The 22296-nt window shown below is 34.3% G+C and overlaps 2 protein-coding genes across 3 annotated transcripts; both read left to right on the top strand.

The window, feature by feature from the left end:
* The first annotated feature begins 11281 nt into the window (after positions 1 to 11281).
* On the top strand, positions 11282 to 15498 carry LOC125190277 (trehalose-phosphate phosphatase A-like). 2 transcript variants are annotated; one of them, XM_048087538.1, is made up of 13 exons: positions 11282 to 11444; positions 11560 to 11617; positions 12765 to 13165; positions 13266 to 13406; positions 13487 to 13558; positions 13665 to 13787; positions 13871 to 13927; positions 14023 to 14124; positions 14224 to 14301; positions 14394 to 14463; positions 14549 to 14619; positions 14703 to 14795; positions 14957 to 15498. In XM_048087538.1, exons 3-13 carry the CDS (start codon positions 12893 to 12895, stop codon positions 15008 to 15010), a joined length of 1134 nt encoding a protein of 377 aa, XP_047943495.1. In that variant the 5' UTR covers positions 11282 to 11444; positions 11560 to 11617; positions 12765 to 12892; the 3' UTR covers positions 15011 to 15498. The 2 variants fall into 2 exon arrangements, with proteins under 2 accessions (XP_047943495.1, XP_047943496.1); XM_048087539.1 differs by having other exon boundaries at positions 12768 to 13165.
* A 530-nt stretch (positions 15499 to 16028) lies between these two features.
* Positions 16029 to 21368, top strand: LOC125190137 (beta-fructofuranosidase, soluble isoenzyme I-like). Its single transcript, XM_048087340.1, has 7 exons — positions 16029 to 16405; positions 16670 to 16678; positions 18255 to 19114; positions 19863 to 20030; positions 20111 to 20355; positions 20753 to 20840; positions 20993 to 21368. The coding sequence occupies exons 1-7, from the start codon at positions 16066 to 16068 to the stop codon at positions 21191 to 21193; spliced, it is 1911 nt and encodes a 636-aa protein (XP_047943297.1). The 5' UTR covers positions 16029 to 16065; the 3' UTR covers positions 21194 to 21368.
* Positions 21369 to 22296: the final 928 nt, after the last annotated feature.

A 22296-nucleotide genomic window follows, 5' to 3' on the forward strand; every position in this document is an offset into this window, starting at 1 on the left:
CCTTTACGGCATTACGAATCGAAATTTAAACAATCCTTTCCTAAATAGTTGGAGTATTATCCAAATTCATGTTTCTATCACTCTATGTTGTCTAACTAAAGAAAAACAAATTTGAGCAGGATATCGCACAAAGATATTTGAAAGCTGCAAAGAAAAAAATACTGAAAAAGTCATCGAGTTAGCTAATGGGAAGCAGATTCGAAATCACACAAAGATAATTCACCTGATCTCACCATTCTATAAAGTTTAGACTGTTTATAGAAGGAAGCTTAGCAATTGGATTATCATGCAGTAAATCAACAATTTATAGATGAGTGAATGCATGACTGATCAAACCTCATACTCTTGCCATAAAGCTTGATTTAGTGGCCCCAAACAAGCTGTTATGATCGAGATTCTCCCTTAAAACTTCAGAAATACACATAATTTTGAACGAAATCAAGTTTAGAAACATGCAATACATTTCATAGATAAAAAGTAGCTCTATATCACACAAAGTCACACTGTTCTACCATCTAGACCTTGCGCATTGTCCGTGTTTCCTTTGTAATTTAATACTACTACTATAATTTGCGACCTTTATGTACTTTTGAAAGATTATTCTAGAACTTCAAAGTGAGTATTGTAAAACATGAACTTCTAAATCTTAAAGGGTAGTTTGGATTAACTTCTAAATCTTAAAGGGTAGTTTGGTTTAAGGTGATAGTTAATTTATACTAACATATCATGAGGTGTTTACTATAGGTGCTGTTCGATTTGATGGATAAAATAATAGTGAGAGCCAATATGGAATTAAGAAAGATGGGCTTTATCTTTAGACTAAATTAGTATTGAATGTTCATTGTTGTTTGGTTGCCAAGATTATGTCGAAGATAATTTCAGTTAGATGTTTAGTTAGTAAAATTATTAACAAAATTAGGAATATTAATTTTGATTAATTTGATATAATAAATTATGAATTAATTTCAAATAATTAACTAATTGGATAGTTTAATATATAATGATTAATTATATAATCAAATTAAATAGTAATAAATTGTTTTATAAATTATGAATCAATATTAATTAATTAGCAAATTAAAGAAATAAATCATATTAGTTAATTATCTAGATACATCATACTAGTACATTACTCCCTCCGTCCCACTTTAGGAGTCTCATTTGAGTTCAGCACGAGTTTTAATAAATGTAAAGGAAAATAGTGAAAAAAGATAGTGGAATGTAAGCCCTACTTTTATATATTTGTTTTATAATAAAATGTGAGTTGAGAACAGTCAGTGGAATGTGAGCCTTATTACGAATATTCTAACCGGGATTTCTAAAGTGGTGCACCCAAAAATGGTCAACTGGAACTCCTAAAATGGGATGGACGGAGTATTAAATCTTATGCAACCGTCATCTACTAATAAACAATTCTCAAAATTCTCAAAATAAAGAAGCAATCAACACTTGGAAAATATTAAGTCTACAATCTAAAAATAATAAAATTAAATTACAAATTAAAAGCCCAAAATTACCATCATCATCATGATCATCATGATCATCATCATTTCTTCCTAAAAGAAAGAATAGAAAAAATCTAATCTTGATCATTTTTCCATCGACGAGAGAAAAAGAGAAGATGGAGAGAGAGGGAGCAGAGAGAGAATAGAGACGACATGCACTGTGAGGCTAAAATAGTCGCTGGGGTATGGATGCGATTCATTGTCTCGAATTAAAAGTGAAAATAGTACTGGGCATGCTGGCTACAACTAGGGCTTTTAATTAGTCTCGGGTAGGGGTGGGAATTCAGGTATTAAATCTTATGCAACCGTCATCTACTAATACACAATTCTCAAATTCTCGAAATAAAGAAGCAATCAACACTGATTCACTTGGTTTTGCCATGGTTTTAGAGAGTAGTTTTATTTGGTTTTGATCACATATTGTGTACTTTGAGGTATGATTATAGCTACTTCTCTATTATGTTGGTATTTTGATCATTTTGTGAAGAATGTGTAGAAAAATGTACAAAATATGTGGATGTGCAGGAGCTTTGGTTCGAGACAGTTTTTCTAGAGATTTTGAAGTTCGATTAGCCTATAATTCATACCATTCTTTTCGTCTTCAAAAGATCTTCGCGTGGATATCTTAAATATCTCAATCGGAGTTTGTTAGAAGAAGTTATAGCCATTTTACAGAAACTACGCGGAACAGTGACATAGCTAACGACCCGCCGTGTTCGCATGCAACGAACCCGGCGACCCGCCAAATACGCACTGGAAAAACACCGTAGGCAGCTAGCGACTCGCCACCTTCTACGCACACTGTACATGACGACCCGCCAGCTTCGTCGGATAGCTTATTTCGCGCCCAAAGTTAACCCTAGGTATATATATGCCTAGGAAACACCTCCCAACACGATTCTACACGCCTCCTACCCCAAAAATATCAGTTTTTAACCTAGGAAGAAGAGAAGAACGAGCAGATGACGAGTATTCATTGCAAGATTGAAGACGAGGCCTCCAATCCGCCCAATCTAATTCTAGGAGTTCATATTTTAGTTTTATTTTTGTTCAAACAATATTTTTTAATATTCTTTGAATATTTTTTTGACTTTTGTGATGAACATGAGTAGCTAAATCCTCCGTACAGTTCTACGGGGGAGATACAATGATTTTTATGTTTAATTGATTTCCTTTTTCTATGCCCTGACTCATGTGGTTATTTTGACTTCTCTTGTGCTTATACATATTACTGATCGCCTTATAAATGCATGTGAAATTTACTACAATACTCGGGAGATGAGTAGTTTAATTTGAAAGAAGAGAAGTTGACGTCTTTGCCAATATAATCGGGATATTTGAGCCTTTGAATGCAGTTATGTATCTTAGGAGCTTTTAGGAGTTGTTACCTTAGTTCTAGGAAGACACTTCGGTTCTAGGTAACAATCTAAAAATTATATGCTTCGGGAGAAGATATAGTTTTACTTTAGTGATAGCTTAATAACCCTTGAGACCCTTTGTTGGGATAGTTTGGAAATTAGTTAATCATAGGATAGTTGTTATCGATCCGTAGGATTCTACCTTCCTCATCCTTGATCTGCATCCGTTACATTTTTCTTGCTTTTATTTGTCTAAGTTGTTTTTATTTGCTTTATTTATTGTTTATGCTTTGCTTTCAAGTAAATTTAGAAAAACCAAAACTTTTGGATTCATTTAGATAGTAGTTGAAGTTGGTTCATTGAGAATATTTTATTTTATTTTTATTTCTATGCTAATTATGTCATTTTATGAATTTAAAAATGTCAACTGTATAGCCGAGTCAGGCCAGTGACTAACCGAAAGGCAACGACAGAGAGTATCTGGATCGGAGGCGACAACTAATAGATGCATGGACTTGAAGAAAGAAAGAGATGGAATGAGAGTAGAGTCACTTAATGGAGAGTCGATGATTGACGTATTTATAAATGTTAGAGAAAAATAACCTAATTAATTATAATTAAGTATATAATTATAAAAGTTACACTAAATAGTACATCGGGTATATTCGGGTAATACCCGACACCCGATTGGATTACCCAATACGCGACTTATCTTAAATTTCATTACCCGATCCCATACCCAATCACATTTTATTGGATATCGTGTATCTAATACCGGGCGTGTATCGGGTCGGGAATGGATAACCAATATTCTATATTCATATTTCCATCACTAGTCTCGGGCTGAATCTGATTTACATCTTGGAAAACGAACGGCTGATAAAACTTGAGTTAGACAAATTCTTGGGTTTGTAGGGCCAACCAAACGGCCATTATGAGTACTGGATCAGATTGACGATACATAAGCTAGATTGAGTATTTAACAACTTCTGCGTGCACTTCGCAATCTTGACGTGCACTTCGCGAGCTGGCCATTGACAAGACAAAGTTGAAGGAGATTAGGTCTTTGTTTAACAACTTCTCGTACCGTCGTCGCCTTGCTCGGAATACAAAAGAATTTGAGGGGTTCTAGAGTAGATCATTGCTTTACTTCTCACAGTTGACGCTACTAATCTGAAAGTGTCTAGTTAATAAGAATCTTTCTTTCCACTTCTCACAATTTTTCAGTGTAACAGTTTTTCACTAACACATCTTATTATTGGAAGGCTCATGGGCACATTATATTCCTAGTTACTTGTTAATGCAATATAATCGGTGATTGCTCCACAAATTAGTTGCTATAAACACCCTCAAGGCCTCAACTATCTTTAAGCAATTATATTTAGAGCTTGTTCCATACATTTTTTTTTTATCATTTCGAGTCATTACTAAAATTAGACCAAGTCTAAATATGGAGAGTTTTTGACCAATTACATGACACTAAATATCACAATCCACTAAGACTACTTCTATTATCTTTTTCCTCATTTTTTTATAATTTTTTTTCCCATTTCTCTCGTACTTTACTATTGGTTTATCTCACAAATTGTCCCTGGACTTTAAAAATATCTCCAGTAGTCCCTGGACTAAGGGTTAATTTCATAATTGGTCCTTTTGCACTGTTTTCTTCTGAAAATATCCTTTTGGCTGCTGAGCAATTTTGTCTTTTCACATTTTAACTGTTTCAATATATGATATTATTTCAATGATGTACTAAATCTGATATGATTTGAAAATTATCTTCTTCTTCCTTTGCCATCCTTCACTTTGTTTTTTTTTTTAAATTTCAATATTAAATTAATTTTATAAATTTAAATTTAAAATTTGGATTTTAAATTTAATTTTATAAAATTAAATCTAATATTGAAATAAAAAAAACAAAGTGAAGTATTGCAAAGGGGAAGAAGAAGATAATTTCGAAATAATATAAGATTTAGTGCATCATTGAAATAATATCATATTGAAACAATTAAAATGCGAAAAGATGAAATTGCTCAGCAACCCAAAAGTGCATTTTCGAAAGAAAATAGTGCAAAATGACCCCTTTTGAAATAAACCCTTAGTCCAGGGACTACTGAAGATATTTTTAAAGTCCAGGGACTATTGGTGAGATAAACTTATAATCTAGGGATTGTGTTTGTAGTTCACTCTATTATTTATTATACTGTGTTTTTATATGGGGTATTTAGCTTTAAACTTCTATTTTCTTACAAAATTTTGGATATTAGTTTTTAAAATCCATCAATAAATTATTAAACTTTTAATTTGTTCGGCCAATCAATCAAGACTTCGACACTTTGAAACTGATATGATGTGAACACTTACGTGGACCATAAATCAAACAAACCACATAAATGCATTCAATTGATTAACGATTTAACCAAATTGTTAATACACTATATATTGTAAAGTAGCCTAAATCAAACTAAAAAAATGAGCAAAACTATAGTTATTTTTTTTTGGAAGATCATAAATATGGAGTATAAGAGCGTCCTTAACACTGCGGGCCGGACTGCACATGGGTTCCGGCCTGCAGCCTGGTGCGTTGGAGTGGAGCGAGTCGCGGCTCAGGCCGCGCCTGAGGACGTGGAAGAGTCCCAGGGCCGCGCTGGGTTGCGTCCCGGCCCAGCGTTGGGTGCTCCTGGGACGCGCCTGGTTGCGGCCCGGCCTAGGGTTGTGGGGTGTTCGGGCCAGACCCAGAATCCCTATCCAATTTTATTTTTCTTTATTAATTTCGATTTTTTTGCCTATTTATATGGAGTACCATTTATTCAACATTTTTCCAATAATTTCTACTTCGTTCTCTATTCTCTCTCTATCCTCTCTATATATTTATTTTTTCTAGGGATTTGTAATTTTTAATTTCTAGTGTTTATAATTTTTATTTAATAGGACTCGTAATTTTTTATTTATAGGGTTTGTAATTTTATATAAACACTCAGAATAATGAATTTTTTGTATTTTAATTGTTCAATTTTTTCCGCTTTACGAGTAAAATAGATTGTCATTGTGAATAGTGCAATTTAATTGTTGGGTCTGTACGAGGTCTGTAGAGTTATAAGAGTTGTGGCCTGATGCATAAAATTAGGGGAACGTTGAGAGGACTTGGGACCTGGATCCTGGTGGAGTTAAGATGCACTAACATTATTTAATAGGAGCAGTTTTTAGATGAGTCACGACCAACAAATCAAACGACAATATCGGTAGGTCCCCACTCTTTTGATAGTGTAATTCCATCATAAACGAAAATGCTTTATTATTTGACTTAAATATAAATCTAAATTGTAAATGCTTCGTATTTACAGGTCACTGACTCACTGTGTTTGATTGAACATCAAATTTTAAGTTTATAGTGATACTAGTTTGATAAGAAAAGTAGATTTAAAATTGATTTCCAATTCGAATTTAACATCCAAATGAGATTTTTATATTTTACTAAGTTTTTTAGATCACATTTGTTTGTGGGGCTTAAAATTCATGTTTCTACTTATGGATGGAGGAGGGTATAATGTTATGATTTCATTATAATTGGGGAAAAAAGTTTAGAATCCCCAATCCAACCCCGGTCCGACGAGGCATATGGGAGGATGTAAATCAGGTATTTAGTGGCCCGTTAATGAGAGATTAGTTGCCCACGAACTTACAAGGAGCCCATCATCAAAGCTACGTTGCGGCTGCATAACTCAAACCTTGCCCATTGAAACAAATGTATCCATTCGAAACCAACTGAGTTATGCCCTGCAACCTGCGGGCGTGATTTCATCGTGAAAACGTCAAACATAATGTTACATAATTTACATAAATAAAAAATTAATGTCAAATCTTGGTTATTTTTTTATTCAGCAAACAAATTGAAATTTCAATTATTTTTATTAACGAATAAAATTAAATTAGAATATTATAATTTTATTTAATTTCATAAAATTATAAATAAATCTATTGTATCCAACACGCACGCCAAATAAATTTGAATGCAACCAGAAAAATACGACCAATTAAATTCACGTTTGAGAATTCATTAAAATAATTACTCCTTTCTGCTATAATTCTATTAACAATATAGGGTAAAGCAGCCACAACTCTATAGCAACAGCCGATCTTTTCTTTTTGTTTATTGTTTTCTGTGTTTCACATTCCTATATAGTAGTAGTAGTAGTATTGCTTTTCGTATAAACCAAAAACTATAGTATAATTAATTTAACCTATGTGGGGAAGCAGTTGGTTACAACCACCAACATCAACCGACGCAGATCCAGCTGGCGTTGAAAATGACCATACAAATCATTTGGGACCCACTTCAAACGTGGCCACGTCAGACTGACACAAAATTTAGTTGTCTTTACGCGCTGCAGCCCACCTGTTTACTACTTCCACGTGTCATAGTGTCATTTTCCTCAACTTTTGCTGTTTCAAGCTTTTAACTTGTTCAATTTTTCTTGTTTAGTTTGGTCCAAAAATACGTGTCACCCACTCATCTTTATTTGAGTTCGTTATTTCTTAGAATATTAAGTTCAGTACTCAATAAGTATTCTAATTGTTTTTTTTATGTAAGGTGTGATCTAATATAATGTCTTTATCTATTGGTATGTAAGGTGAGATCTAATAAAATATCAAGAGTATGAAATTTCAACAAAAAAACAGAGACCTTATAGTTTGTCCTCCTTATATAATCCATCATATCATGATAGGCTCAAACATGACACATATAACTTCGAAAATTAACAATTCTACCAATGGACCATTTTATATACTTTAATTTATTTCTTTTCTTTAAATATGCATGCATAATTGGGTTTATAATTTATATACAGCCAATAACCAGTACTCCTATGACTTTTCGTTTGTAATGAAATTGTGATTCGGAAACCACTACTCAATCACACTCTTTAAAGGCTAATTAATGCACGTGTTTTTTCAAGCGTGTAGAAGCCTAGGATTTTTTGTCCATCCCTTTTGTTTTTGTTTGCTGGATGAAGGATTATGTGTCCACCTTGTTGATGTAGTTGTTCAACCACTAACGCGGAATCTATAAATAATCCTTAAATATTGTAAGAAGATTCTATTTAAATAATCTTAGTTTTATCAAATTAGAAAATAAAATAGAGATTGATTTCAATAATGTCGATGGGTGAATTCCGATGTTCCTATTCAATAATCTTGTGTACGAGAGAGGACCACTAGATCACCTCTCTATATGCAACTTTTATTTATTAATAATTGTAAAAATTTAATGAAATATTGGTGAATTTGAAAAATGAATTTTAGTAAAATATAAAAACAAAGTGAATGAATTGTGTAGTGGAATGACAGAGGGTGAAGAAAGGGATGTAGGTCCAAATTAGGGTAGAATTCTAAGTGAAGAGAAGAAGACAAAGAATGAAATGCGGAAGGTGAAGAGAGTTTTGTACAAAAATGGTTGGCCCCGATTGCACTGCACCCCGCCAGCCTACATACTCTCCCCCACAGCCCTTTCAAAGGAGCAATTGAGATTCATTCTACTCTCTTTGGTGCATTTACTCGATTTTGTCTCATTCTTTAGGGTTTTTTTTTTCTTATACTCCTTATGTAATATGCAAATCAAAGAAAATTAATGACTTTAAATGAATTCATATGTTTTAACACTCATTTTTTTATTTCTTATACATAATTAATGTGCTATTTGCTAACTAATCAACACATTATATTAAAAATGCTAACACAAATATGTAGTTAGCAAATAACACGCTAAGATATTTAGTATTTGATCACGTCCCTTTACGAGTCTCCTTAAATGAAATGAAACAAATACCTCATCAATAATCTTACCGCTACTACCCCATTTCCAGCACAAGTGATTCAAACATTTTTTGGGATGTTCCATTAAAATGAAGAAAATGCCTTAATAAAAAGGGTAAATTGCATGTAAAGCTATGGACATTCAAAATAGTTTAGTTTTTCTCGTAAATTTTAAATATTGCATGAAAAGTTATGAACTTTACCGGACTGTGTAATTTTCCCATCCGACCCGACTCGATAGATTTCTGACACAAACTTATCCTAGACAGCGCGCCGGAGGCGTGACTTGACAAAACTCCATTATTTCTGATTGTTTCTTTTCTATATTTGCAATCTCTGCCCCTGAACTTATCACTAACATAAAAGTAGCACAAATGAAAACATATAAATCGAATTCCACAAATCGAATTCAACATAAAAGTAGCATTATTCGAATTGAACCATAAATTTGAAATTTACCAAGTCACGCCTCCGGTGTGCCACGTAGGATAAGTCTGTGTCGGAAATCTATTGGGTCGGGTAGGATGAGAACTTTACCTAGTCAGGTAAATTCATGACTTTTCATGCAATACTTAAAGTTCACGGGAAAAATAAAAATATTTTGAAAGTTCACGACTTTACATGCAATTGCACTAATAAAAACAACGATTTTGAAAATGATTGTAAATATGATTGAGGTTCAAAACGACAATATTTTCTTATTTTAAAAATGATGCGTTCTTTTTACCTTCCGAAGTTACACGTAAAACGCCCGATAAGCCACATCAGATAAAATTGACTAAAAAGTTAGCATCATTAGAGCATCCGCAGCGGTGCTCTAAACTCCGTCCGTGCCGCTGAGCACCCTTACGTGGCGTGTTCTGATTCGCCAACGGCATAGCCGTTGGCATATTCAATTTTTTTTTTAAAATTCGAAATTTATTTAAAAAATATTTTTAAATAATAAAAAAAAAATTCCCACTTCCCAAAAAATTATATCCGTTTTCTCCAAATTTTTAATTTATTTTTCAAATTTTTTTCCCCAAAATTCACATTTTCATCTATAAATACCCTCACTTCAACACAAAAAAAAAAAAAAAAATCACATTCTCATCTATTCTATCATCTACATTTTCTCTCATCTTTTTTCTCATATTCTCTCATCTAAATTCCCATCACACTACACTTGTCAGGCTCCAACGATCACCCCTCCGGCAATCGCGGTTGGAAATTTTTAATTTGTAGGATTTTAATTTTTAATTTTTAATTTTTAATTTGTAGGATTAGTTTTCAATGTGTGTAATTTTTAATTTGTAGGATTTTATTTATGTATTTTTTTATTTTCTAGGATTTTTAATTATGTATTTTTATTTTTTAAGATTTTAATTATGTAATTTTTATTTTTTAGGATTTTAATTATGTAATTTTTATTTTTTAATATATTTTTATAATGTAGAAATGTTTTTAGTAATTGAAGTATTTAAATTGAATAATAGAATGATGAGACCCTTGAGCTTGGCCTTAGCTAAGAGTACGGATGTGGGTGTTGTGCTCTTAGCTAAGGACAAGGAGTAAAAGTGGGTCCGGGCCCACTTCCGTGCTCTTAGCTAAGATCACGGATGAGGATGCTCTTACAAATCAACACATTATCCAAAAGAAATGTGATCAAATGCAAACTCTATATATTGTACAAACTTCAAACTATGATCTAGACCGTTAGAAAATATCAACAGATGAAAAAAAAGCAGCAACAAAAAATGTCAACACAGTGTCAACGGTTCCGTTGTGTTAATATTGTGTTGACATTTGTATTGACATTAATTGACATCAAAATTTTAAAATTTTACACTGTATTGATTTTGTGTTAAAATTTAAAATTTTTACGATATACTATAAATTTGCATTTTATCACGATACTTCTCCAAAATATATGGCTTTTTTCCACCATTTTAAAGTTCATTGAAAATACATACAGGAAAGTTCGTGGTTCTTGTGCTATTTTACCAAAAATAATTACTGATATTATGCGGAAAGGAAAAAGTATCAATAATCTTACGTCCAGTCAAGTCAAATTTAAAAGCTTTTAGCTGTGGGGATGCCCTAAAATTCTACGTCAAAAAGCAAACAAAGTACTTGTCAGAGGTTCACCTTTCCCTAAAAACTCATTGAGGACTTTCAACCAAGTGACAGGAATGACAGGCAATTTTTTTGAGAAAAGAAACAAAACTTTTGAAAGGAAAGGAGATTAGTCAGTTCATAATTTATTTATTTCTTTTTATAAGAATCATTTGTCTGAATATTCTCATGCGATCTGGTTTTTCATTTAATATTTTCACTTCACCTTTCTAATATTCAATTGTTTAACTTGAATTTTAATTTATTCAATTTTAGTAGATAATTAACTAAGTTTCACCAATTCAATTAAAATATTATAATTAACTTATATTATAATTTAAAAGCAAGACACACAAAAAATGCAGTGAGCTAATTAATTGTGAAATCGGGTGTGGGGTCAAAAATAAAATAATATTACTCCTATTTCGGTTTCAACTTTCTCTCTGTTATTTCCCTTCACCTTCTTAAATACGCCTCTATCTCTCTCCTATAAAATCCCCCTTCTTTCCATAAAACGCCTCTTCTTTTCCCACCTCTGACATCTCCATTTCTGCCATATAGTAATATATACATTCATTTCTCCTCAATTTAGTTCATCGTTCGCTGCGAAATATCTCCCTCTGCGATTTCTTTTGTTTCTTTTCACGACGATCGTCGCTCTCTTCTTGGAAAGGTGACGTCATCTCTTTGCGCCTTGACTCTCTCCACAATGCTTTTGTCTCATTCCTCTTCGCTCACGAAACTAAACAACACACTTTCTTTTTTGATTTTTGATTTTTCTCTCTCAGGATTTAAAGCTCTTCATTTCTTGACACGTTTTCTCCAGTTAGGCTGAAGAAAGATCAGGTATTGAGCTACATTAACCTCATTTTCACCCCCTTCCTAAAACGTACTGTATTTATTCTTCGTTTTATGTGTTTTTGAACTGTGAAATCCAATTCTTAATGCTTCATTTCTAGGATACTCTGTTTTTTTGGCCTTTTTATGGTATTTTTTTTAACTCTATATGTTGAAGTTTTCACTTTAGGCGAAATTCACAATACCTTTTCCTCTTGTTTGACCTAAAATGTCATTTTTAATGATTTTTGTTGCCGAAATTAGCTATAATTTCTTTTGTTATAATTGCTTGATTTTTATAGATCACAACTATGGATATCTCTATTTGGAAAAATATCTAAAAATAAAAAAATTGTGGCCTTTGTTCACAGATGTTCAGTTTCGGTTATTTCTGTTTTCTCCAAGCTGGATTCTTGAATTCTAATTTGTCGGCTATAATTAAATGTGATACTATTTGCTATCACCTCCGTATTTTGTATGCAAGCAGTCCTTTTCATGCTTTCGGCGGCTGATTCATTGTATAATGAAATGATCCAACTTGCTTGTAAAATTTTAGTAGTGGAGTATTTCCCTTTTTAAAAAAAATCTTTGATGTCTAATAATAACTCAATGTGCAGATCTATAACTGTGTTGTTTATTTTAAGTTGTGCAAAATTAATTCTTTTTGAGCTCAAGGTAGTAGGGTGGTAGAAGGTCAAATCATATATATCTTCATCTAGAAAATAACGTTTTGGTGGTCACTAGCATTTATGTGATAACAACGGCATTTAGGAGGCCCTTGAATTTTTGTTGCTTTCATGTGTGTATTGGCCACAGTTGCAATTTAATAATGCAATGAGTGGTGTTGATTTTGATTTGATTAATGCTACCTGTATTTTCGTAGGGCCATAGTTTGTGGTAGCATTTGTTTTTTCCTTTGTTGCTACTCATGCATTAACAACGACTCGATAGTTACGTTCTACGTGCAGATCGTTTTATGTATCGCTATTTCATCTATTGATATATGCTAGTGGCGAAACATCGTTGTTTATCTATTTATGCTGATAAGATATAAGATATCTTGGTAACATGACCAAGACTTAAATCTTATGATTTTTATTTCCATTCCAATTATTTGCATTTGAATTTAAATTCTTTCTGATTTCTTTTTGTGCAGCAGTGACATCTGTAACTGAACTGGTCACATCTGATAACAAAGGGTTGGTTAATTGAGTGAAAGATTTTAATACTTCACTTGCTCAGGCAATATTTCGTGGTGTATATTTTGCCTGAATACTGGATAGAATGGACCTCAATTCAGGCAGCACGTCCCCGGTTCTCACTGACAACACAAGGTTAGGTATTCACTCCGGTTTGCTGCCATACTCGCACAGTAGCTCTGCTTTCTCCCCTCTCTTCCTTACTATACCGAGGAAGAGGCCTGGACTACTTGATGATGTGAAGTCCAGTCTGCTTGATACTATGATATCTTCATCCCCGACTCATAATAAATTATTGAAAGATGCCAACAACGAGACAGCACAAAGTGATGCTGATCTTGCTTACCGAAACTGGATGGTATAGCCATTTATATTTCTGTTGATCTTAGTCCAAGATTAATCTTTAGACAAGATTATTAATGTAATTTTCTTGTTATGTAATTTATGTTCTGCTGCAGTGCAAGTACCCGTCAGCGCTTGCATCTTTTGAGCAAATTGCTAAAAGTGCAAATGGAAAGAGAATTGCATTATTCTTGGATTATGATGGAACGTTATCTCCAATAGTCGATAATCCTGATTGTGCCTTCATGTCGAACGCTGTGAGAATCTATTTATGTAACTGTTATCTCTATAGTATTGTTCCCTGAGTTGTTACTAAACTAGTACAGCTTCTTTCCAGATGCGTGTCGCTGTCAGAAATGTGGCCAAGTATTTTCCAACTGCTATAATTAGTGGCAGAAGCCGAGACAAGGTGCTTTGATGTCTTTCTGTTAAATGTTAATAATGCGGTATCAGCTATTTAGGTAAAAGGGTATCTGACCTCTTTATTTTGTTTTTGTTGCGCGTGTTTTGTTCAGGTATATGAATTTGTAGGTCTAACCGAACTTTATTATGCTGGAAGTCATGGTATGGACATCATGGGCCCAGTCAGTCCTTCCCACGGTGACAGCACTAACTGTATCAAATCCGTAGACAAGAATGTATAAGTCTTCTCATCTTTATGTCATAACTCGTTTTAAATATGTAACGGTTCTTACATTTATGATGTCACTTGTGGTAATAGGGCAAGGAAGTTAACTTGTTTCAGCCTGCTAGTAAATTCTTACCCCTGATTGACGAGGTATATACTCCTTAAACTATTTAGTGATATGCATTCTTTCATGCAATATTGGATGTTCATCGAAATGAAGCGTTTTCATGCTATGCTAAACCCAGGTACACAAATCTCTATTGGAGATTACAAAAGATATAGTTGGTGCTAAAGTTGAGAACAACAAGTTCTGTGTTTCTGTACACTACCGTAATGTTGATCAGAAGGTAACGTGGTATCTTTGTCTTGGTTGAGAGACTAAGTGCTCTTACCTTGCGCTTCTTAACTAATGGCTTTTATGTTTGGGTTGGCTTGAACATCTACAGAGTTGGAGCATAATTGGTGATGCTGTCCAGGAGCTTCTGAAAGGGTATCCTCATCTGCGGTTGACACATGGTCGAATGGTATTTCTCGCAAGCTTGACTTTATATTCCTGCTCACATCTCTTTTTTTCTAACTTATTGTGTTTTAACTGTATTATATTGGTATGATATAGGTCTTAGAAGTTCGACCAGTCCTTGACTGGCACAAGGGTAAAGCTGTTGAATTCCTGCTAAAATCACTCGGTGAGTGGATAATAGAAACCAGCTATATAAATGAAGTCATCTTTTATCAACAATTTAATTTAATTTACTGTAAACCAAATTGTAGGTCTGATGAACTGTGATGACGTTCTCCCCATATATATTGGAGATGATCGCACGGATGAAGATGCATTTAAGGTAACCTTAAACTAATGAACGCTTAACATTCATTATAGTAATCAAATTGCGTGAAATCTTAACTAGACGGGAATTTGCCACAGGTTTTAAGAGAGGGTAATCGAGGGTATGGGATCCTAGTGTCGCCTGTGCCCAAGGAAAGCAATGCATTTTACTCTCTAAGGGATCCTTCTGAGGTATTAGTAGTTTCCTAATAATATACTCCTTTCACTGGTTTGACTAAGATGATTACTATATGTTGTAGAATGCATATCCTTATAGAAGATATTGTTATTAGCATGTGAATTAGGAGTATAATTTTGCTGAAGACGAGTGTCTTAATAATGTGTCGAATTAGGTGATGGAGTTCCTCAATGCGTTGGTGATGTGGAAGAAGAAAAGTGTGGTGTAATTATATTGGCCTAGGAAAGGAGGACGTGGTAGTAAAACGGATGGATAAATTGGGAAGATATTCTTTGTTTCTTTTTTTAGTCGGAGATTTTAACGGGTTGAGGAGCGGAGATGCTTGAAGCTATCGTGGTTTCTTTGTCCTTGAGTATTCGATTTTCCAGCACCAAGGATGTCCTCACACCCATCTTATCTTGTAAGCCTCCCAAAGGGTTGCCTCTACCTATGTAAGGAGTTTATTGATACATTTGTTCGTTTATCGGTGTTTATTCGTTTCAATTTCACTCCCTTCCTATCTATTGGTTGTGGTGTAGTAGGAAAGACATTAAAGCAAAATGCATATGATCCTTGTCAATGTAACCAGTTTGGTTTCTTTAATTCAAGTTACTTATGTAGAGGTTAAGATATGATTATGTGTACAAGCTATACTCTATTTGAATGTGATGTGGATTTGCACATAATGATAAGTTGGTATATGCCGGATTGTTTGCATGTTTACATTCACATATGGGGTTTCTTATTTTTTTTTAATATTTGGAAATACGATAATAATGATGTTTGATCCCTAAACTTTTCTATTATTGACCCGAACTTACATCCTATGGTGTCCACAAGGTACACTTAACTGCACTTATTGATGAAATTGAGTACAAATCAAACCACTAATTAGCATACTTATAAATTCTTTTGACTATTGTTCAAATCATGAGTATTTATACAATTATTTAGCCAACATTAGTCATTAGACAATTCAGTTCCAAATAATTGCATCACAAATGAATTCCCACCTCAGTTTATTTTATACGTGGCCTTTCTGGCCACCCTATTACCATATGTTAATGAAATGAACCAAATGATTTGACAAGATCTAATCGGTGGCTTGGACATTATACTATAGAAGATATTAGAAATTAGAAAGATGTGCTGAATTTACACTTGTCAATAATTAATTAGGAAATTGAACGCACATATCTTATCCAATCACGTGCCTCTTGCTACTCTATACATAAATACTCACCAACACTCATAACATCCCGCCCCATTCAACTCAACCACCAAATGGCCACCACCTCTTTCCGTTCGCCGCCGTATGATGTGGAAGGCGCCGCCTCGTACGCCCCGATTCCAGCTGGCCCCGAAGCGGAGCGCCCCAAAGCCAACAAACTCTTCTTCATCACCATTTTATTTACATCAATTTTCTTGTTTCTTTTGATCATCAATCAAAAGCCGACTCCTCAAATCCCGATGGAGGCGCCGTCAAGAGGGGTGGCGCAAGGGGTGTCGGAGAAGGTTTTCCGGGGAGTGAGCGGCGGAAACTTGAGCTTCGCGTGGAGTAATGTTATGCTGTCGTGGCAGAGGACGGCCTACCATTTCCAACCTCAGAAGAATTGGATTAACGGTAATTAATTAATATATCAACCTAACTAAATAAATAATTCAAATAAAAATTTATTTTGTTTTAGTAAATAATGCGAATTAACCGCACGGAACTTTACATGACTTTGAGTTCCATGTGAGTTATATAGTTGATTTAAATAAATACACTTACTTTATAAAGTAAATTGTGTAATTTGAATCTGATTGAAGTTTCACCCCCCTTCTTTTGATATTTGATATGGCGCTTGTGGCTTGGATTTGGTGATACTGGTGGCTTCTACAAAAGATCCTAATGGTACGTAATTTTCTTATACTCCTGTTTATCATTATTATCATTAAGTTTTATCATATACTCCATTCAGGGCAAGGAGAATATAATAATAATGTTTATTATAAAAAGTTGAATAATACTTAATAAAAATGATTTTTATTATTTCTGGTTTCCTGAACCTTTATTCATTGGCGAAACAAGTAGAAGTTTCAACGAGAAATATTTTGTGGTGGGAATTAAAATATAGGAGTATTGTTTGTGTTTATAATTGTTGTCGAGGGGCCAATTAGTTGGAAGATAGGGACTAGGGTCCATCTATTATTGCGTAGAGGGTGTTTTTGTGAATGGATATGATCCTACATCCTTGTCTTAGCTTCTATTTTATAGAAAAATATTACTATAAAAATCATTAGTCTTAACTTATGTTCCTCTTAAATTTATTTATTTTTTAAAATTACATATCCTAATTATTGATTAATCTATTCTCTAATGAACGATCATTAACAAAATAATGGCAAATAGTATTTGAATTAGTCATGAACATGAAATGAGATACCGAAAATTGGATAGATCTAGAGAATGAACCTACTTTTCGCATTAGCCACTCTCATTCAATATCAACTTCCATCCTATCACTTTTCTATATCGGTTTTATCTAATCATCAAATATTAATAAGATTTTTGTTTATACGATATAAGTACTCCATGTACAGAGAAATTTTGGCTAAATTAAAAATTACTAGTAATTATAGTATTAACTGTTGAACTATGCACTACTATTCCATTTTATAACGTACCTAAATTTGTTAAATAGTTTAGAGAAATTATGTATAGTACTAGTACTTTCTAAGGAGCTTCTTCTGGATTAACCTTTCTAGTTGCTACCATTCACACTATTGGACTTTTAAAAGGGCTTATGTTGGGAAGAAGGTTCATCTACTATTAGACATAAATAAGTCAAATTAAGCGCTCACCCCTAATTAATTAGTAATAAATCATTAATTCAAAACTTAATTAATACTCCTCTTTGCCTTACATAATTACAACTTGTTCACGTAATTAACGTGCTGAGATAATTTAGGTCTAATTATGCACGCGCTTAATTTTCAATTCTATGGACTTAGCAGATGTTAATATCTGATTGGGCAGAAGCTACCTGCCACGAAAATATGAGATGTGAATTCCTTAGGTACATCAATAATTCATTTCCGTGTAAAATTAATGTTACTTTTAATAAATTTAGGTCCATCTAATTTTCATTTACGTCTTTGACTCGCTGATGCAGTTAATATTTCCCATCCGTTTTATCACATCACATTCAAAGAAATGGGCTCGTGTAACATTCTGACGTATATAGCCCTATTAAATTTTGTTTTAAAAAATATATAATGAAATCAAAATGAGAATTAATTGAAATATATCATTTTGAATCTAATTGTGGGACTTAATATAATTATTTACTTGTTGATCTATTTTCACTTGAATACAACTATTATATGCATCTCCAATATCGACAACAAAACAACACGTTTTCCTATTGGAATGTAAGTTGTTATAAAAAAAGACATGATTAATGATGAATTAAATATTGATTACACAGGTCCATTATTCTACAATGGATGGTACCACTTATTTTATCAATACAATCCGGATTCAGCTGTATGGGGCAATATCACTTGGGCCCATGCTGTCTCAAGGGACCTTATCCATTGGCTCCACCTCCCATTTGCAATGGTACCCGACCAATGGTACGATATCAATGGTGTCTGGACCGGGTCGGCTACCATCCTACCTGACGGTCGGATCGTCATGCTGTACACCGGGGACACACGTGACGAGGTCCAAGTCCAATGTTTAGCCTACCCGGCCAATCTATCGGACCCTCTCCTCATAGATTGGGTCAAAGACTCTAGTAATCCGGTATTGTTTCCCCCACCAGGCATAGGTAGCAAGGACTTTAGGGATCCCACAACGGCATGGCTTAGCCCGGATGGCGACAAGTGGCGCATCACGATTGGTTCTAAGGTCAACAAGACCGGAATTTCACTTATTTATGAGACTAAGGATTTCATAGAGTATGAACTTTGGGAGGAGTATTTGCATCAGGTTCCGGGTACGGGCATGTGGGAGTGTGTTGACTTTTACCCGGTTTCTTTGACCGAGGAAAATGGGCTTGACACGTCGGCTAATGGGCCTGGTATTAAGCACGTGCTGAAAACAAGCTTGGATGATGACAAGAATGACTATTATGCCCTTGGTGTGTATGACCCGATAAAGAACAAATGGACACCTGATGACCCGGAAATTGATGTGGGCATTGGACTAAGGTATGATTATGGGAAATATTATGCGTCGAAGACGTTTTATGATCAAAATACACATAGGCGAATCCTGTGGGGTTGGATTAGAGAAACTGATGCTGAGTCTGTCGATTTGTTGAAAGGATGGAATGGCGTCCAGGTATTACCTTGAACTATTTTATTTAGGAAACTGTTAAATTCTCTCAATTCTGTCCCACATCGACTTGGTGATGATCCAATCTAATCTATATAAGTGTGGATAACCCTCCCCCTTATGAGGCCTTTTAAGGGGTGAGTGGCTCATTTCTAATATGGTATCAGAGCAGGGCCCAAGTCGATGATGGTTTATCTCTTTATCTCTTCTCTTGCCTACCCACGTGATGGAAGTCCGATGTGTCATTCCGGCCCACACGTGAGGGGGCGTGTTAAAATTCTAATATCTTGTCCCACATCGGCTTGGTGATGATCCTAGCTTCTCTATATAAGTGTGGATAACCCTCCTCCTTATGAGGCCTTTCAAGGGGTGAGTGGCCCATTTCTAATATGGTATCGGAGCGGGCCCAAGTCGATGATGGATTTCTCTTTATTTCTTATCTACCTCACGAGTGGAAGACCGATGTCCTTTCCGGCCCACATCGATGATGGTTCTCTCTTATCTCTTGCATTGCCTACCCACGTGATGGAAGACCGATGTCCTTTCCGGCCCACACGTGAGGGGGCGTGTTAAATTCTCTCAATTCTGTCCCACATCGACTTGGTGATGATCCAATCTAATCTATATATAAGTGTGGATAACCCTCCCCCTTATGAGGCCTTTTAAGGGGTGAGTGGCTCATTTCTAATAGAAACCAAACACCACCGTAATAAATACTAAGACACAAATTTCACTTAATTTGAGTTGCATGCAGTCGATACCGAGAAGCATAGTGATGGACAAAAAAACTGGGAAAAACATACTTCAATGGCCAGTTGAGGAAGTGGAAAGCTTAAGATTAAGCAAAGGTAATGTTGAGATCAATGATGTGAAGCTTGCACCAGGAGCTCTTGTACAACTTGCAATTGACTCCCCATCACAGGTTCAATTCATAAAACTCTTGTAATATTAGACTATTAGTAATAGTTAAATCGTATTCAATGGTTAAGTTGATGTATGTAGTTGGATTTGGTGGCGACATTTGGCATTGATGAGGCAATAGCCTCGGTCTCGGCCTCAACATCAGAAGATAACATGAGTTACGAGTGCTCAACGAGTGGTGGTGCTGCTAATAGGGGAGTTTTAGGGCCATTCGGTGTGATAGTTTTGGCAGATGATATACTATCGGAGTTGACTCCCATTTACTTCTACGTCGTAAAGGGGTCTAATGGCAACACCCATACTCATTTTTGTGCAGATGAGCTCAGGTTACTTCATTTATTCCAATTTTGCTTTCTCACATTAATTTGTATGCTCATTTTGAATAATATTAGTAGAGATATAATGGAAGAATAAAACTTAAATATATATAAACAAAGGGGAATGTAGATGCTAGTACTATAAACTCTCATGCACACATATATATATAATGACATTCATAAAAAGTACAGTAAGTGTTAATGTAGACCAAATGCTAGTGGTTCTTGTCGTAGGTACAAAACATATCACTTCTTTATACATGAACTTAAAACTACTTTATGTACGATAAATTGTGTACGTGATAAGTTATTTTTCTTTCGATCCATTTAAAACATAGATGAACAAGTTGGAGTGCAGTATTGAATTCATTGTTGTCTACATATTTATTAATTATTTTGTATGTAGGTCTTCAAAAGCTAATGATGTTGAGAAGATAGTGTATGGAAGCGAAGTCCCTGTGCTTGATGGTGAAAAGTTATCCCTCCGATCATTGGTATGTCTCAAAGTTGGTGTTTTTACAAAATGTGTGAAAGTCTGTGTGCTACAATTTCAATCAAAATGTATGAGTTAGCCTGCATATGTATTATTTTGCCTTCTATACATAATATTCTATCCTCTATTTTGTTGGTTGTTGAAACATTCTAGGTTGATCATTCGATCGTGGAGAGTTTTGCTCAAGGGGGAAGAAGAGTAATTACATCAAGAGTCTATCCTACGAAGGCAATCAATAGCGCCGCACGAGTTTTCTTGTTCAATAATGCTACAGAAGCCACTATTATTGCATCAATCAAGATATGGAAAATGGATTCAGCGGATATTCATCCATTCCCATTTGATCATATATGAATACGCCCAATATCCTTAAGAGAATAATAGTGATATGATGCATCATGCTCACACATATGTTACCACATAATTGATTCTGCTGGATTTTGTTATATACTGAAGGCTTGCCAGCAGCTCTTGTTTAGATTTATCAAACATCATCTGAATAAAACTTGTTGAGAACTTTTTCTTGTAATTTCTTGATATCTTGGGTCAATTAGTTATGCAATATTAATGAATTTCTTTTGTGTACTTCAAATGAGTTATGGTTGTCCAACAAAAACAATTCAGTTACTTGAATAATTACAGAAGTACTTGCTTATTTCATGATATAATATAGAACTATACCATTAGTTTTAAATAGGTATTGTTATGATCTCAAATGTTGAATTTTTAAATAACTAAAACAATTAAAATAAAATAAAATAAAATAACAAAATAACAAAAATAATTCAGTCAAGATAAGAGAAGGAAATTGATTTCATTGACTCTTTAGTTCATTGGTATTTAATTCAAATATCATAACCGACAAAGTGTTTACTACAGCGAATTTCCAAGCTTCACTAAGTCTCTTTCTGTATAATATAGATTGTTGATTATATGTCAAGTGTTGCTTAAGCTTCAAATGCGGAAACTAAAAACCCAGGCACGGTGCAGGCCTGGGATCATTAGAAACCAAGCCTAGGTCCGAGTCACCCGCAACTAAAAATCATAGCCCCTCCGCCCCCGATGAAATGAAAAAGTAGTGAAAATGGTGCTAATCGATAGTGGAGTCAACATTATTAGTACTCTCCGTTCCACGGTAAGTGATGCACTTTTTTTGCACGATGTTTGAGAATATGATAGTAATAAATAGTTATAATGTAGAGAATAAAGTAATCGAGAGAATATCATAGAAAAGTGTCATCTACGTTGTTTTCTCTCTTACTTGATTCTCTCTCAACTTTAAATATTTATTTGTAACAACCCGGATTTCTAGGGTATAATAAATACGGCGACTGCTACCAAAACGGACTTAAAAGCAATAAAAACATAGGCTAGGGTTTCATTTAAAGAGATTTGACCAAGGTATTAAACGAACTATCAAGCAATAAGTAAAAGGTTTAACCTAGAAAATCAATGAA

This window comes from Salvia hispanica, chromosome 5, assembly GCF_023119035.1.
Source record: "Salvia hispanica cultivar TCC Black 2014 chromosome 5, UniMelb_Shisp_WGS_1.0, whole genome shotgun sequence".
NCBI classification, from domain to species: Eukaryota; Viridiplantae; Streptophyta; class Magnoliopsida; order Lamiales; family Lamiaceae; genus Salvia; species Salvia hispanica.

What these genes read in the sequence shown, in the direction of transcription:
- LOC125190277 (XM_048087538.1), top strand. Translation starts at nt 12,893, where the DNA reads ATGGACCTCAATTCAGGCAGCACGTCCCCGGTTCTCACTGACAACACA. An exon ending in GTGGCAGAAGCCGAGACAAG is followed by an intron (nt 13,559 to 13,664) that starts GTGCTTTGATGT and finishes TGTTTTGTTCAG; the next exon opens with GTATATGAATTTGTAGGTCT. An exon ending in ATTCCTGCTAAAATCACTCG is followed by an intron (nt 14,464 to 14,548) that starts GTGAGTGGATAA and finishes ACCAAATTGTAG; the next exon opens with GTCTGATGAACTGTGATGAC.
- LOC125190137 (XM_048087340.1), top strand. Translation starts at nt 16,066, where the DNA reads ATGGCCACCACCTCTTTCCGTTCGCCGCCGTATGATGTGGAAGGCGCC. An exon ending in AAGGATGGAATGGCGTCCAG is followed by an intron (nt 19,115 to 19,862) that starts GTATTACCTTGA and finishes AGTTGCATGCAG; the next exon opens with TCGATACCGAGAAGCATAGT. An exon ending in AGTTATCCCTCCGATCATTG is followed by an intron (nt 20,841 to 20,992) that starts GTATGTCTCAAA and finishes GAAACATTCTAG; the next exon opens with GTTGATCATTCGATCGTGGA.